General features: G+C 48.8%; 1 protein-coding gene across 3 annotated transcripts; it reads left to right on the top strand.

The window, feature by feature from the left end:
• The first annotated feature begins 5,675 nt into the window (after positions 1–5,675).
• On the top strand, positions 5,676–16,478 carry OVOL2 (ovo like zinc finger 2). Of its 3 annotated transcripts, none has more exons than XM_083519617.1 (4): positions 5,676–6,060; positions 11,193–11,377; positions 13,198–13,387; positions 15,419–16,478. In XM_083519617.1, exons 1-4 carry the CDS (start codon positions 5,697–5,699, stop codon positions 15,727–15,729), a joined length of 1,050 nt encoding a protein of 349 aa, XP_083375743.1. In that variant the 5' UTR covers positions 5,676–5,696; the 3' UTR covers positions 15,730–16,478. The 3 variants fall into 3 exon arrangements, with proteins under 3 accessions (XP_083375743.1, XP_083375744.1, XP_083375745.1); XM_083519618.1 differs by lacking the exon at positions 5,676–6,060 and adding an exon at positions 7,000–9,642; XM_083519619.1 differs by lacking the exon at positions 5,676–6,060 and adding an exon at positions 7,153–7,166.
• Positions 16,479–16,719: the final 241 nt, after the last annotated feature.

The following is a 16,719-nucleotide window of genomic DNA, read 5'->3' as shown; positions in this document are numbered from 1 at the left end:
CTACCCAAAATATGCAAACAGAATAAATAGAAGGTGGGATCCTGTGCTTCTACCACCCACAGAAGGCAGCAAGAAGGAGAAAGAGAGAGAAGGAGAAAAGGGGGGACAGTTTTCCTTTTTCCTCCCCCCTACAGGGTGAGCTCCCGTTGCTCGGTCCCTGCTCCTGCCAACCTAGCAGTTTGAAAGATCATCAAAGTGCAAGTAGATAAATAGGTACCACACCGGCGGGAAGGTAAACGGCGTTTCCGTGCACTGCTCTGGTTCACCAGAAGCGGCTTAGTCATGCTGGCCACATGACCTGGAAGCTGTATGCCGGCTCCCTTGGCCAATAAAGCAAGATGAGTGCCGCAACACCCAGAGTCGGCCATGACTGGACCTAATGGTCAGGGGTCCCTTTACCTTTGTGTTTCGGGGAGTGGTGTCTCTGTTTAGGTGCAAAAACGGAGTCCTGTTCGTGGGCGTAGTGCCAAATGGGGACAGGAAGGGGCAGCTACCCCCTATCAATAAAAATCAATAAAAATACATAGCAAACTGAGGTTCTCCCCCACAACAAAAGGCCTGCCCCCCCCCAACAAAAATCCTGGCTACGTTCGTGGTCCTTTTTATATGGAAAATAAAATTTCTGCACCCAAATGAAGGAAACGGTGAAGCTGCCATCCGAAATCCTTCCTATGATTTGAAAGGAAAAGGTCGCCAGTCCCTTTTAAATCCATTAATTGCAATGCTTCAGAAGCCAGCCATTTCTTAGGAAATGCAGGGAGTGTTGGTTCCCTTGTGAGAGTCTTGTTATGGCAAAGGGATCTGGCTGAGAGGGGAGGTGTATTTTTTCTTTATCTTATTGCTGGAGAGGGGGCAACAGAAAGCAAGAGTTAATTCTGGAGAAGCTTGCATTGTGATGTGGCGGGCGCTGGCTGAAGAAGGGAGGAGTGGCATTCATTTTATTATTTAAAATAAGTCCAGAGTACCGTTTAAAAGAAACTAAGTTAGGATTCAAGCAGCCTACAGACTTATCATGGAGTAGACATGTGTAGCCCTTGCACTTAACTGCGGGATAAACCCACTCCAGCCCATGGGGGCAGCGGCTGTTATTACTGCAGCCTTAATAAACACAAGCACAACCTTCATGTGAGTGTCTCCAAGTGGATTAAACCTCCCCCCTGTCAGGAATTGTGCTTTGCGCTAGGAATTGGACAGTTAATCCTGTTTCAGCCCTAGATAACAGAAGCTTAGTCAGCCTGTAGGATTCCCTTTAAAACAGGTCACCAGTGGTAGAAGAGAATTTGACAACTAACCGCTTAATCCTAACCATGGTTCTATTCAGAGGTAAAGTCCGTGGAAGTCAATAGGGAAAGGATTACTCCCAAATAAATGGGTTTAGAATTACAGGATAAACTGCAATCCGAACCCTACTTCCTGGGAGTTGTAAGGTCTATTGAAGTTCTGTGTGGCACCTTTAAAACTAACCAATTCAGGCTCCAGTCCTAACTGGGAGTAATCCCTATGGCATTTAATGGGGCTTATTTCAGAGTAATGCATGGCTATAGTGACAGTTACTCAAATTATAAATTTTGACAGCAGGGAGTCAGGGACCCCTTCTAAACCAAGTTTTAGTTAGGTACCATGTACAGTGGTACCTCAGGTTAAATACTTAATTCATTCCGGAGGTCCATTCTTAACCTGAAACTGTTCTTAACCTGAAGCACCACTTTAGCTAATGGGGCCTCCTGCTGCTTCCGTGCCGCCGGAGCACGATTTCTGTTCTCATCCTGAAGCAAAGTTCTTAACCTGAAGCACTATTTCTGGGTTAGCGGAGTCTGTAACCTGAAGCGTATGTAACCTGAGGTACCACTGTACTTTATGCAACTGCAACGCTTTTGTGTCCACACCTTTGCAAGCGAGGAGGATGAGGGGGGAAAGCAAAACAACTTGGCCCCATCCATGTGACTTTATTGGCCTTCCCTACAAGTAACTTCTGGGGTAGCTCAGTCAAGCATAGAATCAGAGATGGAAGGGACCACAAGGGTCATCTATTCTAACCCCCTACAATGCAGGAAGCTTTTGCCCAATGTGGGATTTGAACCCACAGCCCTGAGATTAAGAGTCTCATGCTCTCCATGAAATTCTTAATCTCAGGGTTGTGGGTTCAAATCCCACATTGGGCAAAAAAATCCCGCATTGCAGGGGGTTGGACTAGATGACCCTTTGGTCCCTCTTCCATCTCTACAATTCTATGATTCCTCCCTGGCCACTGGTCACCCCCAACTGGTCCAGGCGGTAGCAGCCACCAGTGCACTGTGGTCTAAAAGACATCTCATTAGGTCCAGTGGAGGTGCTATTGCTGTATTATCCACACTGAGCAGCCTCCCTGATGGAGCTTAAGAAGGCATCTCTCAGGCATGGTGTTGGACGCAGGGCTGGGGCAAGGGGCAGCAGGGACCACAGGGCAGCAGACACTTGTGGGCTGCCACTGCCTCTTCCTCTGCAATATGGACACCTGCCACCATGCACCCACCTGCTGCTACCTGCTACTACCTGCTGCTAGGTGGGGGCACAGCAGTGGGTGGGTGGCAGTTGGGTGCACAGTAGAAGAGAAGGCAGGGGTAGACTTGGGTAATATTTTGTAATGTGGCTTAGGGCCCTCGTATTTACGGGACCACCTCTCCTGGTCTGCCCCACAGAGGACCTTAAGGTCCATGAATAACCATAGTTTAGAGGTCCTGGGCCCTAAGGAAGTCAGACTATCCTCCACCAGGGCCAGGGCCTTTTCAGTGATGGCTCCGACCTGGTGGAATGCTCTGTCCCATGAGACTAGGGCCCTGCAGGATTTAACCTCCTTCTGTCGGGCCTGTAAGACAGAGCTATTCCACCTGGCCTTCAATTTGAATTCAGCCTCATCTTTTATTTCCCTTCTCTTCCCTCCCCCTCCCCTTTTATGAAGATTACTCTCTCTGAGACCCCACAGCTAATTCTCCCCTGGCCTCCTCGCTGGCCCAAGTGGGACCAATTCAGCCAGCTAGCCCTGAGGATTATCTAATGTTTATTTCCCCCTAAATTTATTTCTGAATTTTGAATTTTATTGTTATTCATGTTTTTATACTGTATTTTATGCTGTTTTTACAATTAAGTGTTTTAATTTTGTTGTTAGCCACCCTGAGCCCGGTTTTTGAACTGGGAAGGCGGGGTATAAATAAAATTTATTATTATTATTATTATTATTATTATTATGCCCTGCTTGAGGTCAAAATTCAGTGCCCCAAAATGGATCTTCTCAAGTATGGATCTTCTTAATTTTGCCTCTCCTTAGCTCAGAGCCCTGTGCTGGGGAAGTGCTGCTCGCACTACCTTTAATCCGGCGCCACAGGGGGACAGAATATTCTGTTTTGCCTCCAGTGCCAAAACATCCTGGGTCACCCCAACTGGACGACTTATGGAATCTGATGGGGATTTTCCAATGTCAGCAATCCCTTGAGCTCCTTACCTCACTGTGGACCAGGGAGATAAGGAGGGCTATTGACTCAATCTCTTGGGAGCGTCCACCTGGACACTGCGCCACTCATTGTGCTCCTTAATTTTCCTCAAAATGAATGAGGACTGAAGCAGGCCAGGCGATGTCCAGCTGGCTAGCGTGGAAGTGGCAGAGTGAAGCTGACTGAATAGCAAAGCTGCCTGACTGACGGGGTGCTAGAACTGTCAAAGACCTGCTGTGACAAGATTGCTAGACATTTTGAGGACAGAAGGGCTCGCCTTCATGCAATCTTGATGCTGCTGTAAATACAGTCTCTGATGAGGCCTTGAGAGTGTTGTCTTAGTCGATTCTCCAATTGCTGAGGCTTTTCGGTTAGCATAAACTGTATATTGCCCCCTATATAGATAGTTGTCTGGGGTAGGAACTTACCGTAATTATGCTGTTAGGTTATATTTCTGTTGTATTGACTAAACTTCATCTTCTGGACGAGAGTGGGATGTGTTATTTCATTTGTGCATGATGTTGTACAGTAAAAAAATATATTAAAAAGAAAAACAAAAAAATCAAATGTTGTTCTTGCTGCCTTCTAACTCCACCAGAAGACTCTAAACACAAACCTTGGACGAACAGGGCTTTGTCAGTAAAACTGTCTGAATGCCGCAGCTGGAAATAAGAGCAGGTGTGTTTAGGATTAAGGACAAGGCAAGTCTAGAATCATATTTCATATTTTGGGTTCTTAACTGTGACATGGGTATAACATCGTCCCATGTGTCTCCTACAAAATACAAAGAAAAATGTAGACCTCAGGACAACAGAGCTTTGAAATGTCTTCCTGTTGGCCAGGGGTCAGTCACCTAGGGATGGTAGGCCCATCGTGGCCATGAGATTAAGATGAGCCCCTCAGCACGACAACAGGGTCTGATCCCATGCTGTATTGGTCATTGGATGAGGGGCAGGCCACCCTAGGGGCATGGAAGTCACTAAAGGCACGGGGGCATTTTAAACATGAGCCTGTACATTGTGGGGACTTGGAAGCAGCAACCTTGGAAGAACCAGATGCACAGGAAATAATATATATATACAGCATATGATTTAATATTGAATTCATATCCTTTCCTATAAAAAGGTGGTGAAAAGGGATATAGAGTTCCTGCCACTTTTTTCAGTGATTGACACACATCTTATATTCATCTTTTGTTTATGGATCTCTACATCCCAGTTGTTGTATTATAGGTTTTATATATTTGGTACTCACTTTTTTGGATTTTTGTTTTATTGCCTTTCTGTGCCTTTTTTAATAATAAGATTCAACTCTATGTAAAAAAAAAAATATTTATGGGCATCACAGCCGTTAGATTTTGTGTATATAGATAGATTATAAGTTCATTTAAGTTTCTTACCCTTGATTTATTTATCTTATGTTGTTGCCTTATTAATCGGGGGTCATTTTACCTTCTTTTGGTTCTAGGGAGAAGCGGCCTATACTCTACATTATTTGCTTTGGAGCTCTACATAAAACACACAGCAGAGTCCTTGATGTACATAGCAGGCAGCTCCATCCATTATTATTTTTTAATGCACATTAAAACGTAGGCTCTCGTGTTTCATCTAGACATTCTCACGCTTACATGCTGGAGAAGCACCCTTGCCCTACCCCTTGCAGTGCTGGGAGGCATCTTCATCACCAAACTCGGAGGAGAGAGAGGCCTCTCAAGATGACTGCATGCAAAGCAGACAGCAAAAAAATAACTTAATATAAGTGCCTGGAGCTGCTTGGCTTTGAATGTCAGCTTGTAGTTACTTCCCATGGATGCACTGCGTGTCCACACACACACAAAACCTAGCTAGAGGGAAATTCTTGCATGTCCCGCAGAAGCATTCATTATATTAATATGAAATTAGCTGGTGTGTTTGTACATGGCAACCAGATACACATTTAGAGCCCCAAGGGGAGAGCAGCTCAGCGCCCAAATCAGCTTCCAGGCCCTTGGAGACAGCAGCATGCAACCCCAAGGCTCCATCTGGGGGGTCTCCGCTAGTGTCAGGAAAAGGGGTGCTTGCTCTTGCTGGTGACAGAAATGACCTGGGGAGGGAAGTCTACGGTCCTAGGAATCCCCCCTCCTCATTTTCAGACGTTACATTCTTTGCAAACATTCATGCCTAAGGAAGGGCTGGAACAAAGCAGCTGCTCCAACCGGTCGGACAGGTAGAGAGGCTTGTTGACACCGTTATGTTTGCAGCACGCATGCTCCCTCCAAGTTTCCTGGTGGTGCCTTTGCTCAGATACACCTTTGGAAAGGGGGTGGGGGTGAAGGGGGGCACCTCCGGCTCCGGCGTGGGGTCTCTTGCTCTCCTTGAGGAGGGGGATCGGGCCGGGGGGCGCCAGCAGAAGCCGCGACCCATTGCCAGCGCGCCACACCTGGAACCCCAGGGAAGGGCGGAGTTCCCAGAAAACGGAACGGCCAGGAGGAAAGGTGAAATCGCGGATCTCATCATGCCCAGAGTATTTCTGGTGAAGAGGAGGAACCCGCTGCCGGCCAGCCGCAGCTGGGACGAGCTGCCCGACGAAGAGAGGGCCGACACTTATGTCCCAGGTAAGGCGGAGGAAGCAGCACACCTGGCCCCCCCCCACACCGCACCTCGGCCTCAGCCGGGCTCCTCCCGCCGCCCCCAAACCGGTTAGGCTCTTCTCCAGGAGGCAGCAGTTGCCCCAAACAGCTTGGAAGCCGGACTGAGACCGGCTCTGAATCCTGGCTGCAGGGGACCCAAGCAACGGGCAGAGAAGAGAAGGGAACTCTGCGTATGCTTCGATGCACCTTTGCTACCACTTCGTAGACGTTAGCGCCGAGTCCGGCATTGAAAAGTTTCTGCGACTAAGCCCTGGCGGATCTGAAATCGGTTTCTGCAGGAGAAGTTATAACGTTTTCGGCTGCAGCCCGAACCTCCTTTCCCCGGGAGCGAGCCGTACTGAAGTCAATAGGAGTTACTTCTGAGTAGACACGCTTAGGAGCAGGCGGGACGGGACGGGAGGGCTGCTCATAAATGCTGTCCCGCCGCCGATTTCCACGAGGCTTCCTTCTGGCCAAGTTCACGCGAATCGGATTGCAGCCCCATCCTACCCGTGTATACTCAGAAGTGAACTCACTCCGAGCAAACCTTGTTTGGCTCCCGCTTTGAGCCGCCCTTTCGGCGGATTGCGGTCTCAGGGGTCCTGAGGTCAGGGGCGGGGCTTGGGCGGCGGCTCTCGGCCGGGAAGAGGCCGCGTGTCACCGTTTCACACGACCAGGGAGAGACCGAGCGGCCCTCTCTGGCTTTTAACAAGAGCCGCGGAGAAGAGCCGCGCGGGAGGGCTGCTAGTCTCGCGCGCGCGACTCGAGGGCTGCCTTCCCCGAAAGGGCAAACGGAACACGTGTCACGACGACGCGGGAGCTGCGGCGGCAGCGCCTCGCCCGGGGCGCACTTGCGCCTGGCGGAGCCTCGTCCGGAGCGGGCGGCGGGGGGCGCTCGAGGCGGAGCGCGGTGACCTTTGCGCTCGGCGGCGGGCCGAGCGCTCCCGGTTGAGGCGGGCGAGGCGCCGGGCGGCCGCGGGACCCGCCCTGAGATCAAACAGGCCTCGGGAGGGAGCGCCTTTGTTTGCCGCGCCGCCCCCGGGGAGCTCCCGGCCCCCGAAGGCAGCAGCAGCAGCAGCCCCGCGCTCCAGGTGGGACTGCTCGGTGGGGATCACGAGAAGAGGAAAGTGAATGGCCCCCAGTTAATCAGCCCTCATTCGGAAGATCATTATTATTTCACTTTCAGTAACTTTCAACTCAAGTTACTCCACCCCCATTCCAGAGCATTGCCATTAACTGTAGATTAGGAGAATTCTCCATTTCACTTGCAAGCATGAAGGCATGCGCTGCTACAGGTGCACTAGGGTGTTTCTCTTCCTACCCAGGCCTACCAACTCTAGGGGGCCAAAGGCTCCTCGGCCCCCTCAATATTTGTTTTAAGCAGGTTGGGCCTCCTCAGTCTTCAGGCATCCCTGTGCACATTGAGCGCTGCAGGTCCAGTGGCTGAACACTTGGCTTCCTGTGTCATGTGTTTGATGTCACATGTACACAATGCGCACCAATCTTGGGAGCAACCTGGCACCTCCGCTCTCAACGGTCATTCTACCTGTGGTCACTGCTGGGGATAAAGACCTATGTGTTTGAAGGCACTGCGATTGCCTGCAAGGGATTCCCACATGGTGGGGTTGATGTTGCCAGCCTTGCCAATGGGCCTGGTGCCTGAAGCCAGCACATCCTTGGGTATCCTGCCACCTTCCATTCTACGTTCTTGACCAAGCCAGCACAGACATCACTGAGACAGAAGTGCAAACATGCTAGGAATGTAGTCTTGGAAGAGCACATCTTTGTTTGAAACTGCCCTGCCATGCCCCGAATCTTCCCGATACAGCGCATGTGGAAGGCATTGAAGAGTCACTCCAGACGGTTGTTAGTTACCCTCAATTCACTTCCATAAAGCAGCCTGCTCAACACACACACCTGGGAGACTTTCATCTTGGTGCTGGACATTAGCATCCCATTCTTCCATACCCTTACGGCCATTGCCATAATTGCCTTGCCAGTACGCTTGTCCAGCTTAGCATCAATGGAGAGGTTTCTGGTTATGGTGGAAAGCAGGTAGACAAAATCATCTACCGCCTCAAGTGTGTGGTCACCAGTGTGGATGTGTTTAGTGCTGGTGACATCCTGACCCATGATGTTTCATCAGGCTGACAGTAAGGCTGACTGAACGCCCTGCAAGCTTGGGGCAAAATGGTAGGTCTTCCTCTGAATGTGCTGTCAAGGCTGCATCATCTGCAAACAACATCTCTTGGGTAAGGACCATCCACATTTGACATCAGTTGAGAAGGCGGTTTCTGCACTTGCTGTTGGAGAAATGAGGGGCTCATTAACCTAGGAAGGTAGCCCACCAAAGAGAAAGAAAACTATGATCTTAAACCCTTACTGCCTTGCGGCTATACTCATTCATGAGAAAGGCTTCAGAGTAAGTTTTGAGGAATAATTAGTATCCACTGCCTTGCAGGACATCTTTGAAAGAAGGCCAAGGAGTAAACTCTACACAAATCTGCAGTGGAGTCCCTAAGGCAGTTGGATGGTGCCTTCTATGTTTCCTTCTGGCAATTCCTGCAGCCAAGCTGGTGCCAAATGTTTTGCTTTCCTTTGGACCACATCAGTGAGGGCGAGGGGGGGTGTCTTGTCATCTGGGCAGCCACATATATTGCCCAGGTTTGTGCCCTGGAGAGGCCACTTTAGTGTTGCGAATGCAGCACAAACAACACGGGAGGCAGTTAGAAGATATAAGCTCAACCTGACTGGTGTAAGGTACAAGATCTATGGGTTGCCTTCATTGGTGGGAAAGATAATTGTGTTGCACTGGTCAACTACTGCCCACCTTAAGCCAAGCAGCTCTCAGTCAATAAAGTGCCAATCTGGCACTGTCCTCCTTCTTCAGTGGATGTTTGGAACCCAAAGAACAAGAAGAAAGAAGCAAAAGAAAAGAAACAAACCCTCCTGCACTTAGTAAGCTGGAACATCAGGACCATGCGTCCTGGCTTATCCAGTGACCTGCTTATCCAGGTCGGTGGCTCATGGAAGACAACCATCATTGACCATGAGCTGAAAACATTCAACATCAACATTTTACAGGAGACCATACTCGCTTGGAATGGCAGCCTCCGAGAGAAGGGCATGTTTTTCTGCCAAGGAGGGCATCTGGAAGAACCGCGTATTCCCTACATAAGCCTCACAGTGAGGAACTCCCTTCTGTTTGTGACAGAACCACCCAGCGAGGGATCAGAACACTTGCTTTCCCCCAATCTCTCAGCCACCTCCGGGTTGGTCAACACCTTGAGCATCCGTGCTGCCACTGTGTGCGTTGGCATACAGACCAAGGACCAGTTCTAGGGGAAAGTAGACCAGGCTATCAGGAAAGTCCCAGCCTCCAAACACCTATTCTTGCTGAGAGATTTCAGTGCCAGAGCTGGGGATGATCGTCACACATGGAACAACTGCATAGGCCTCTGATATTATTGGCAGCATGAGCGAAAATGGGCAAAGTCTGCTTGAACTGTGCTCACATCACAGCCTTTGCATCAGGGGCCTTTGCTTTTCTCTACCAAGGCCAGGGAGGTGAGCAATGCCTCCCTACGACACGGGAGTGGCCTCTGCCTGTTTGAAGGAAGCAGTGGTAAAGCCACTCCGTAAGAAACCCTCACTGAACATCTCAGAACATCTAAGGAACTACAACTGCTATTCTCCCCTTCTTGGGCAAGGTTATTAATTGGGTGGTTGCAGACACTCTTGGAGGAAACTGATTTTCAATATCAATTTCAATCAGGGTTTAGGCCTGCTTTTGGCACAGAAACTGCTTTGGCCACCCTATATGATAGGGTATCATATGCGGGTAGCATAGGATAGGGTAGCATATGCGGCACTGGGGTGCAAAGATCCGCCTGGCGCCCCCCCCAGTTGCCCAGTCCCAGGTGCGCAGGAGGGGAGAACTGGCTGCCTCAGCGTCTCGCTGGCTTAGTCACCCCTGAACTCGTGGCGCAGAGCTGCCTGCAGCAGAAGAGCCCACTGTGGTGCTCTGACCGATGGGCAGGCTCTTCCCTGGACTCCACTTTCGGGCCCTGGACTCGGCCTGGCACCCCTGAGAGTCTTGCACCTGGGTGCCCCGTACCCCTAGCGCCTGTGGGTAAGACGGCCCTGGTGATGACCTATCAGGAGAGAGACAGGGGAAATCATAGAATTGTTGAGTTAGAAAGGACTCTTCTTGATGTAGTCGGCATCTCCTTTTTTGTAACCTGATTCCATATGATTCTACAGAAGCTTATGACAACCTTATGGTGTTGTGACTGGAAGAAATTCAAAGACTACTTACAGAAACATTGTAAGTGTATCTGAAGAAGTGTGCATGCACACGAAAGCTCATACCAAGAACTAACTTAGTTGGTCTTTAAGGTGCTACTGGAAGGATTTTTTTTATTGTAAAATTAATGAATGTTAGAAGGATGTTGGATAGAAACTAAGCGGTTTCCAGCTGTAATGCTTTAAGAGATATGAAAAAAAAGGTTTCACAAATGGGTAAAAGTTTAATGGTAAGGATTTGCTGAACTAACAAATCGAACTGGAATACAAAGAAGGGAGGTATGAGGAGGTCCGAGGAAATAAGTGTATGGAAGTTATGTTATTGAAAATTAATGTGTGTTTTTAACTGTTTTTTTATTTTGTATGTTTATTTTTCTTTTCTTTTTTGTTATATCTTAAAAACTTTCAATAAATATCTTTTTTTTTTAAAAAGACAACCTTATGGTGTTGTTATCCAGCCTCCTGGCGGTGTTTTTAAATAAAGGAGCCCAGACAAGCTGCTCAGGTGTAGGAGGTATTTTGCAGACAACTGTGTTAAATATGCAGATATCAGAGGGTGAGGCTGGTGTGGGAAAACAGTGTCAGGAGGAGGACAGTAGTTCCTGCTTCAAACTCTGGGAATCCAACACGCAGGCAACCCATTTACTGAAACTGGCTTTTTAAAGTCAGGTGTGATGCATGATTAGCTTATTGTTTCTGTATCCCAAGTCTGTGAAACAGATCAGGCCCTATCAAATAAGTGAGTATGCAAAAATAATTATGCATATGAATGCTCCCTGTTTCTGTCATTTAACCGTGTGCTCAATCTCCAGGAGAGGTGAAGCATGCCCTTCTCAACTATCGCAGTGAAGATAGCTGCAGTTTAGAGAGCAGCAGCAGCAGCAGCAGCAGCAGCAGGGACACAGAGGCTGCCAACACCTCGGCTCCTGAATCCACACCAGAGGAGGCACTTCTGGACTCGGCAGTGAACCGCCCCACAGTCAGATCCAAAATCAAGGTACAGACTGGCATTGTGAATGAAGGTCATAGGTGGTCAGGGGACAGGAGGCAGGCAGGTGTGGAGGACTCCCTGGTTCTGAATGGGGCAACTGTGCCCCTGAAGGACCAGGTGCGCAGCATTGGAGTCATTTTGGACTCACAGCTGTCCATGAAGGCACAGGTCAATTTTGTGTCCAGGGCAGCGGTTTACCAGCTCCATCTGGTACACAGGCTGAGACCCTACCTGCCCGCAGACTGTCTCGCCAGAGTGGTGCATGCTCTGGTTATCTCCCGCTTGGACTACTGCAATGCACTCTACGTGGGGCTACCTTTGAAGGTGACCCAGAAACTACAACTAATCCAGAATGCGGCAGCTAGACTGGTAACTGGGAGCGGCTGCTGAGACTACATAACACCGGTCTTGAAAGACCTACATTGGCTCCCAGTACGTTTCTGAGCACAATTCAAAGTGTTGATACTGACCTTTAAAGCCCTAAAGGGCCTCGGCCCAGTATACCTGAAGGAGTGTCTCCACCCCCATTGTTCTACCCGGACACTGAGGTCCAGGGCCAAGGGCCTTCTGGTGGTTCCCTCACTGCAAGAAGCCAAGTTACAGGGAACCAGGCAGAGGGCCTTCTCAGTAGTGGCACCCGCCCTGTGGAATGCCCTCTCACCAGATGTCCAAGAGAACAACTACTAGAATTTTAGAAGACATCTGAAGGCAGCCCTGTTTAGGGAAGCTTTTAATTTTTGATGGATTACTGTATTTTAATATTTTGTTGGAAGCCGCCCAGAGTGGCTGGGGAAACCCAGCCAGATGGGTAGGGTATAAATAATAAATTAATTTAAATTATATATGTTCCTTCTGTATGACATGGGGATCACTTGTGCGGTTAATCTGACAAAATATTAGATGATTTTAACATTTCTAGACACCTATAAAGAAGCAAGATTTAGACAAGCAGCACGTGTTGAGGGACACACAGCAGGCTGGTCTAGCTAATTCGCCTGTCAGTATTGCTCCTGCAAGCTTTGAATTTTGCAAATAAATAACTGTAATTGAAAATATCTACTCGTCACTGCTAGTGGAAAGTCACTTTCTTATACAATGACTATTGTTTGACTAGAAGCTGATTCCAGTTTTGGAGCTCCAGTCATTGCCTACCATTAATGCATAGAGCAGCTACTCACCCTGTCCTTCCATCAGGTTTCATAAAATTGGAATGTGATTTGTAGAGCATTGATACAAACCTCAGACATTTGCCAAAACTCAGATCAATGCGGTTGAGGGCCTCTGACCAAGTCAAGGCTACTGTTGGGCAAAACCTCATCTTGGAGCCTTTGGTACCGTTCCCCCTGGTATCCTTTCAGATTATCTTCCTGGGATTAAGAATTGGGAGCACTGTATGGCTGCTGAGTCTAGGGAGTAGTACTGGGATATTGCTTTTTTCATGCCCCTGGCAGTAAGGATCTTGCCTCCATACCCCTACCTCCATGTTATCATCCACACCAAACTTGTGAGAAATCACCAAAATTGTGAGAAATAAGAAATCATGTGAGTTAACATTCCAGTAGAGGAGCAGAAGGGGATCACAAAAGTTGTCTGATAAGAAATTATATTTAAATTTTATATTTTTAAATATCTGTATGTCATTATCCCAAGGAAATAAGGCAATTGGCAGGCACATAGTATGTCAGTCGCAGATTGGCAGATCTAAAGTTTTGCAGGCTTGCTCCAGGACATACTTTAGTTCAGGCTAGGTAAGATCTGAGGGGCCTCACCAGCTCCTCAGTCAGGACCTGTGACTCTTAAGACCCCGTTTTATTTTCCTCTCTTAGTTCACGACTGGCACTTGTGGCGAGGCCTTGTTGTACAACTGTGAGCTATGCGGCAAAGGATTTCGCCTGCAGCGCATGCTGAACCGCCACACCAAGTGTCACAGTCAAGTGAAGAGGCACTTGTGCACCTTCTGTGGGAAAGGATTCAATGATACTTTTGATCTGAAAAGACACGTAAGGACACACACAGGTAAGAAATGAGGTGCACTTTCCATTCCTTCGGAATGTCCATAGGAAAGTTTGCTCCATTGACTGTTTGTGTATTGATTTAAAGCATTTTTCTTCTACTCTTCTGGAAAAAAAGAAAAGTTCCCAGAGCAGCTTAGAAATCTCAGTGATAAAACAGATAAGCCCATTTGCTTTTTGCATATGAACACACCAAGTGTTAAAAACAGGAATGGGGGACTTCAGGGCCAGGGTGCAAATGTGGACCCCCAGACCTCAGTGTCCAACTGTGGAAATCTGCCCAGGCCACACGCTCTTGCTGGCCCAGCTCTGCACCCTTCTCTAGTGATTTTACCCCACTGGACTGTGGCAATACCGCTGGCCATGGCCTCTTCCCCCACCCCTGCTCATCTAAGGTTGCTAACAGGCAACTTGCAGCTTGCGCATGTTTAAGCTGTGTGATCGCAGCTTTATGTGCCTGGTGGCCGGGTGGCTGAAAACACACCAATTAGACACACACAAGGCAGGGTGCTAAAAAGCGCTTCTGGGTAGGTTTCACACGAGTTCTAAAAGCCTCCAGAGCCCGGTAAGCAAGGTGGAGAGCAAGGCCTGCTGCCTTCAGGGAAGTAGGGGTGCGCTTTCCGGGGTCGTTCTGACTAGGCACGATTTTGGCTTTACGAGCGATCTCCCAGAACGTAACCCTAGCGCAAGTTGCAAGCCTACTGTATTCCTCTGAAAAGGAGCAGCAAATACTAACACTGCTGTGTGTATTCTCTGTTTTGTGTTCGTTTCAAATTAAAAGGCAGAGTTCAGCTAATGCAAATACTGCACAGTTGATCTTGAGCTCCAGCACACTTTTTTCCCCCAAACATTTATATTTTCCCCCAATTTTATTTAATTAATCATGCATTTTTAAACTAATTTATAGATTTCCCCTCTAGTTTTGACAGCTTTGGGCAGGGAAAAGACAATGAAGCCTGGTGCAACTATTATAAGAGAGAAACTGGGTACCGTATTTTTCGTCCCATAGGACGCACCTAGTTTTTTTGGGGGGAAAGTTTTCCTTTATTTCCCCACCCCCCAAACCAGGTCGGGGAAACCGAACCAAGTCGGGGAACACAGCAGGATGGCGGTGCTGCGCCTCCTTGCTGTCCCCCGAGCTTGTGGGGCTGGCCGATGTCTGTCCGGCGGGCGGGGCACTCTGCTTCAGGGCGCCTCTCGCGTCGGGTGGCAGGCTGCTATCCGCAGCGTGGGGAGCCCTGCGGGGAACTCCCACAGGGCTCAAACACGCTGCGGATGTCTGCCTGGCGGGGCGCTCTGCTTCAGGGCGCCCCTCGCGCCGGGCGGCAGACTGCTATCCGCAGCGTGGGGAGCCCTGCGGGGAACTCCCGCAGGGCTCAGACACGCTGCGGATGTCTGTCCGGCGGGCGGGGCGCTCTGCTTCAGGGTGCTCCTCGCGCTGGGCGGCAGGCTGCTATCTGCAGCGTAGCGAGCCCTGCGGGAACTCCCGCAGGGCTGCCTAGGCTGCGGATGTGTTCCCGAAGCGCCGGGCGCTCTGCTTTCAGCGTGCCTGGCGCTCCGGGAAGCAGGCTGCTACCCACAGCCTAGACAGCCTTGCGGGAACTCCCGTAGGGCTGCCTAGGCTGCGGATGTGTTCCTGAAGCCTGGAGAGCGAGAGGGGTTGGTGCGCACCGACCCCTCTCGCTCTCCAAGCTTCAGCGAAAGCCTGCATTCGCCCTATATGACGCACCCAGATTTCCCCTTCATTTTTGGAGGGGAAAAAGTGCGTCCTATAGGGCGAAAAATACGGTAATATTTATAAGTATTTTCAAACATATATATTCAGCAATAAAGGATAGAAGCAAATTTCTGAGTTCTGCAGAAATATTAATTTTGTGGCCTGAACCACTTTCAGCCCTTTCCCCCAAAGAATTACAACATACAACATCATCAGCTACAGTTTGCAGTGATCAAATCTGTAAATGTATGTAATGGAGTTAAATGCTGGGGGTTATTTTTAGAATGTTCCTTAAAGTTCCTAAAAATTACATTGCAGGAATCCGCCCATACAAATGCGAGATCTGCAACAAAGCCTTCACCCAGCGCTGTTCCCTGGAATCACACCTTAAAAAGATCCACGGAGTGCAGCAACAATATGCTTACAAACAACGAAGAGATAAACTGTATGTCTGTGAAGACTGTGGCTACACAGGCCCGACCCAAGAGGACTTGTACATGCACATCAGTAATATTCACCCTGGAAGTGCTCTTCTGAAGAAAACATCCAAAAAACTTGCAGCTGTCTTGCAAAACAAACCGATCTCTCCAATGGAGACGAGCCCAGAAGAGACTGGGGAGCAACAGTAATACTGCACTGCATTGTAGTGGCCAAATGAGTTGGAAGTTTACAATTGTCTGAAGTCGGGTTGCCAAGTGTCATGGTCTGACAAAACGTTTCAGGGTTTTAGTGGCTCTGCTGAAATCCCTAGAGGAAGGGAAGAGTGAAATCTCTTGGGCAGGCAAGCTAGCATCTGTTTGGCTTACGAGTTTTTAACTATTCTCGCTGTTAGTACACACAGGCCCATTAAATCAGAATCTTCCCTTGACCTGTCAGGTGCCACCTTCAGCCTACATCTGATGTCACTAAACTCTGCTCATAACCTTGCAGGATTTACCTACCGAGCTGCAAAGCGCCATCCTTTAAGCTCCCTATTCTCTGAACTCTAGGAGACATGGCAACCCTGACCAGAACTGAATTCAAAAGGAAGACAGCACTCAACCTGGTCTGATCAAACTGTCTAGTTACTTAATTTCGGAACGTGAATAAAATCTCCCCAGTATGGGGCAAACATAGTACAGTACATAGCACAATCTGAATTGTGCTTCGTTCTCTCTCAGCCTTTGTACAGACATCTAATACGTGCCTTTGATAAAGAAACAGTTAGCTATGGCTATAACGCATTTGACCAAAATAAATGTATTTAATTTGAATACAGGTAACTGGCCTAGAATTCAAATAAAATATTTTAACACACTAACCATCATTTGTATTCCCCCTCCCCCCAAAAAACCAAAGTCTGCTATGAAATATTCCAATAAAGTTATTTATGACTCTATTTGAAAGCATGTTTTGTGTCCAAGCTTGTGGTGGCGCTCCCTCTGTGGTGCCCGCCCAGCTCCCATTGTGCTTAGTGGGAAGAGAACTGAGCTATGCTAGCTAAAGGGCTGGTGACAGAGGTGCTTCTGGGGGCATGTCGGGGAACAAAAGGGCTTAGGTGCCTGTGGATCCTCAGTCATGGCAGTGTATGTCCAATGCCCAGCTCCCACACCAGCAGGGCATCTATGGCCGTGGAGCTT

The sequence above is a fragment of the Podarcis liolepis genome (assembly GCF_965112155.1).
Source record: "Podarcis liolepis genome assembly, chromosome: 8".
In the NCBI taxonomy this organism is placed as follows: domain Eukaryota; kingdom Metazoa; phylum Chordata; class Lepidosauria; order Squamata; family Lacertidae; genus Podarcis; species Podarcis liolepis.
This window is presented reverse-complemented; position numbering and strand designations above follow the sequence as displayed.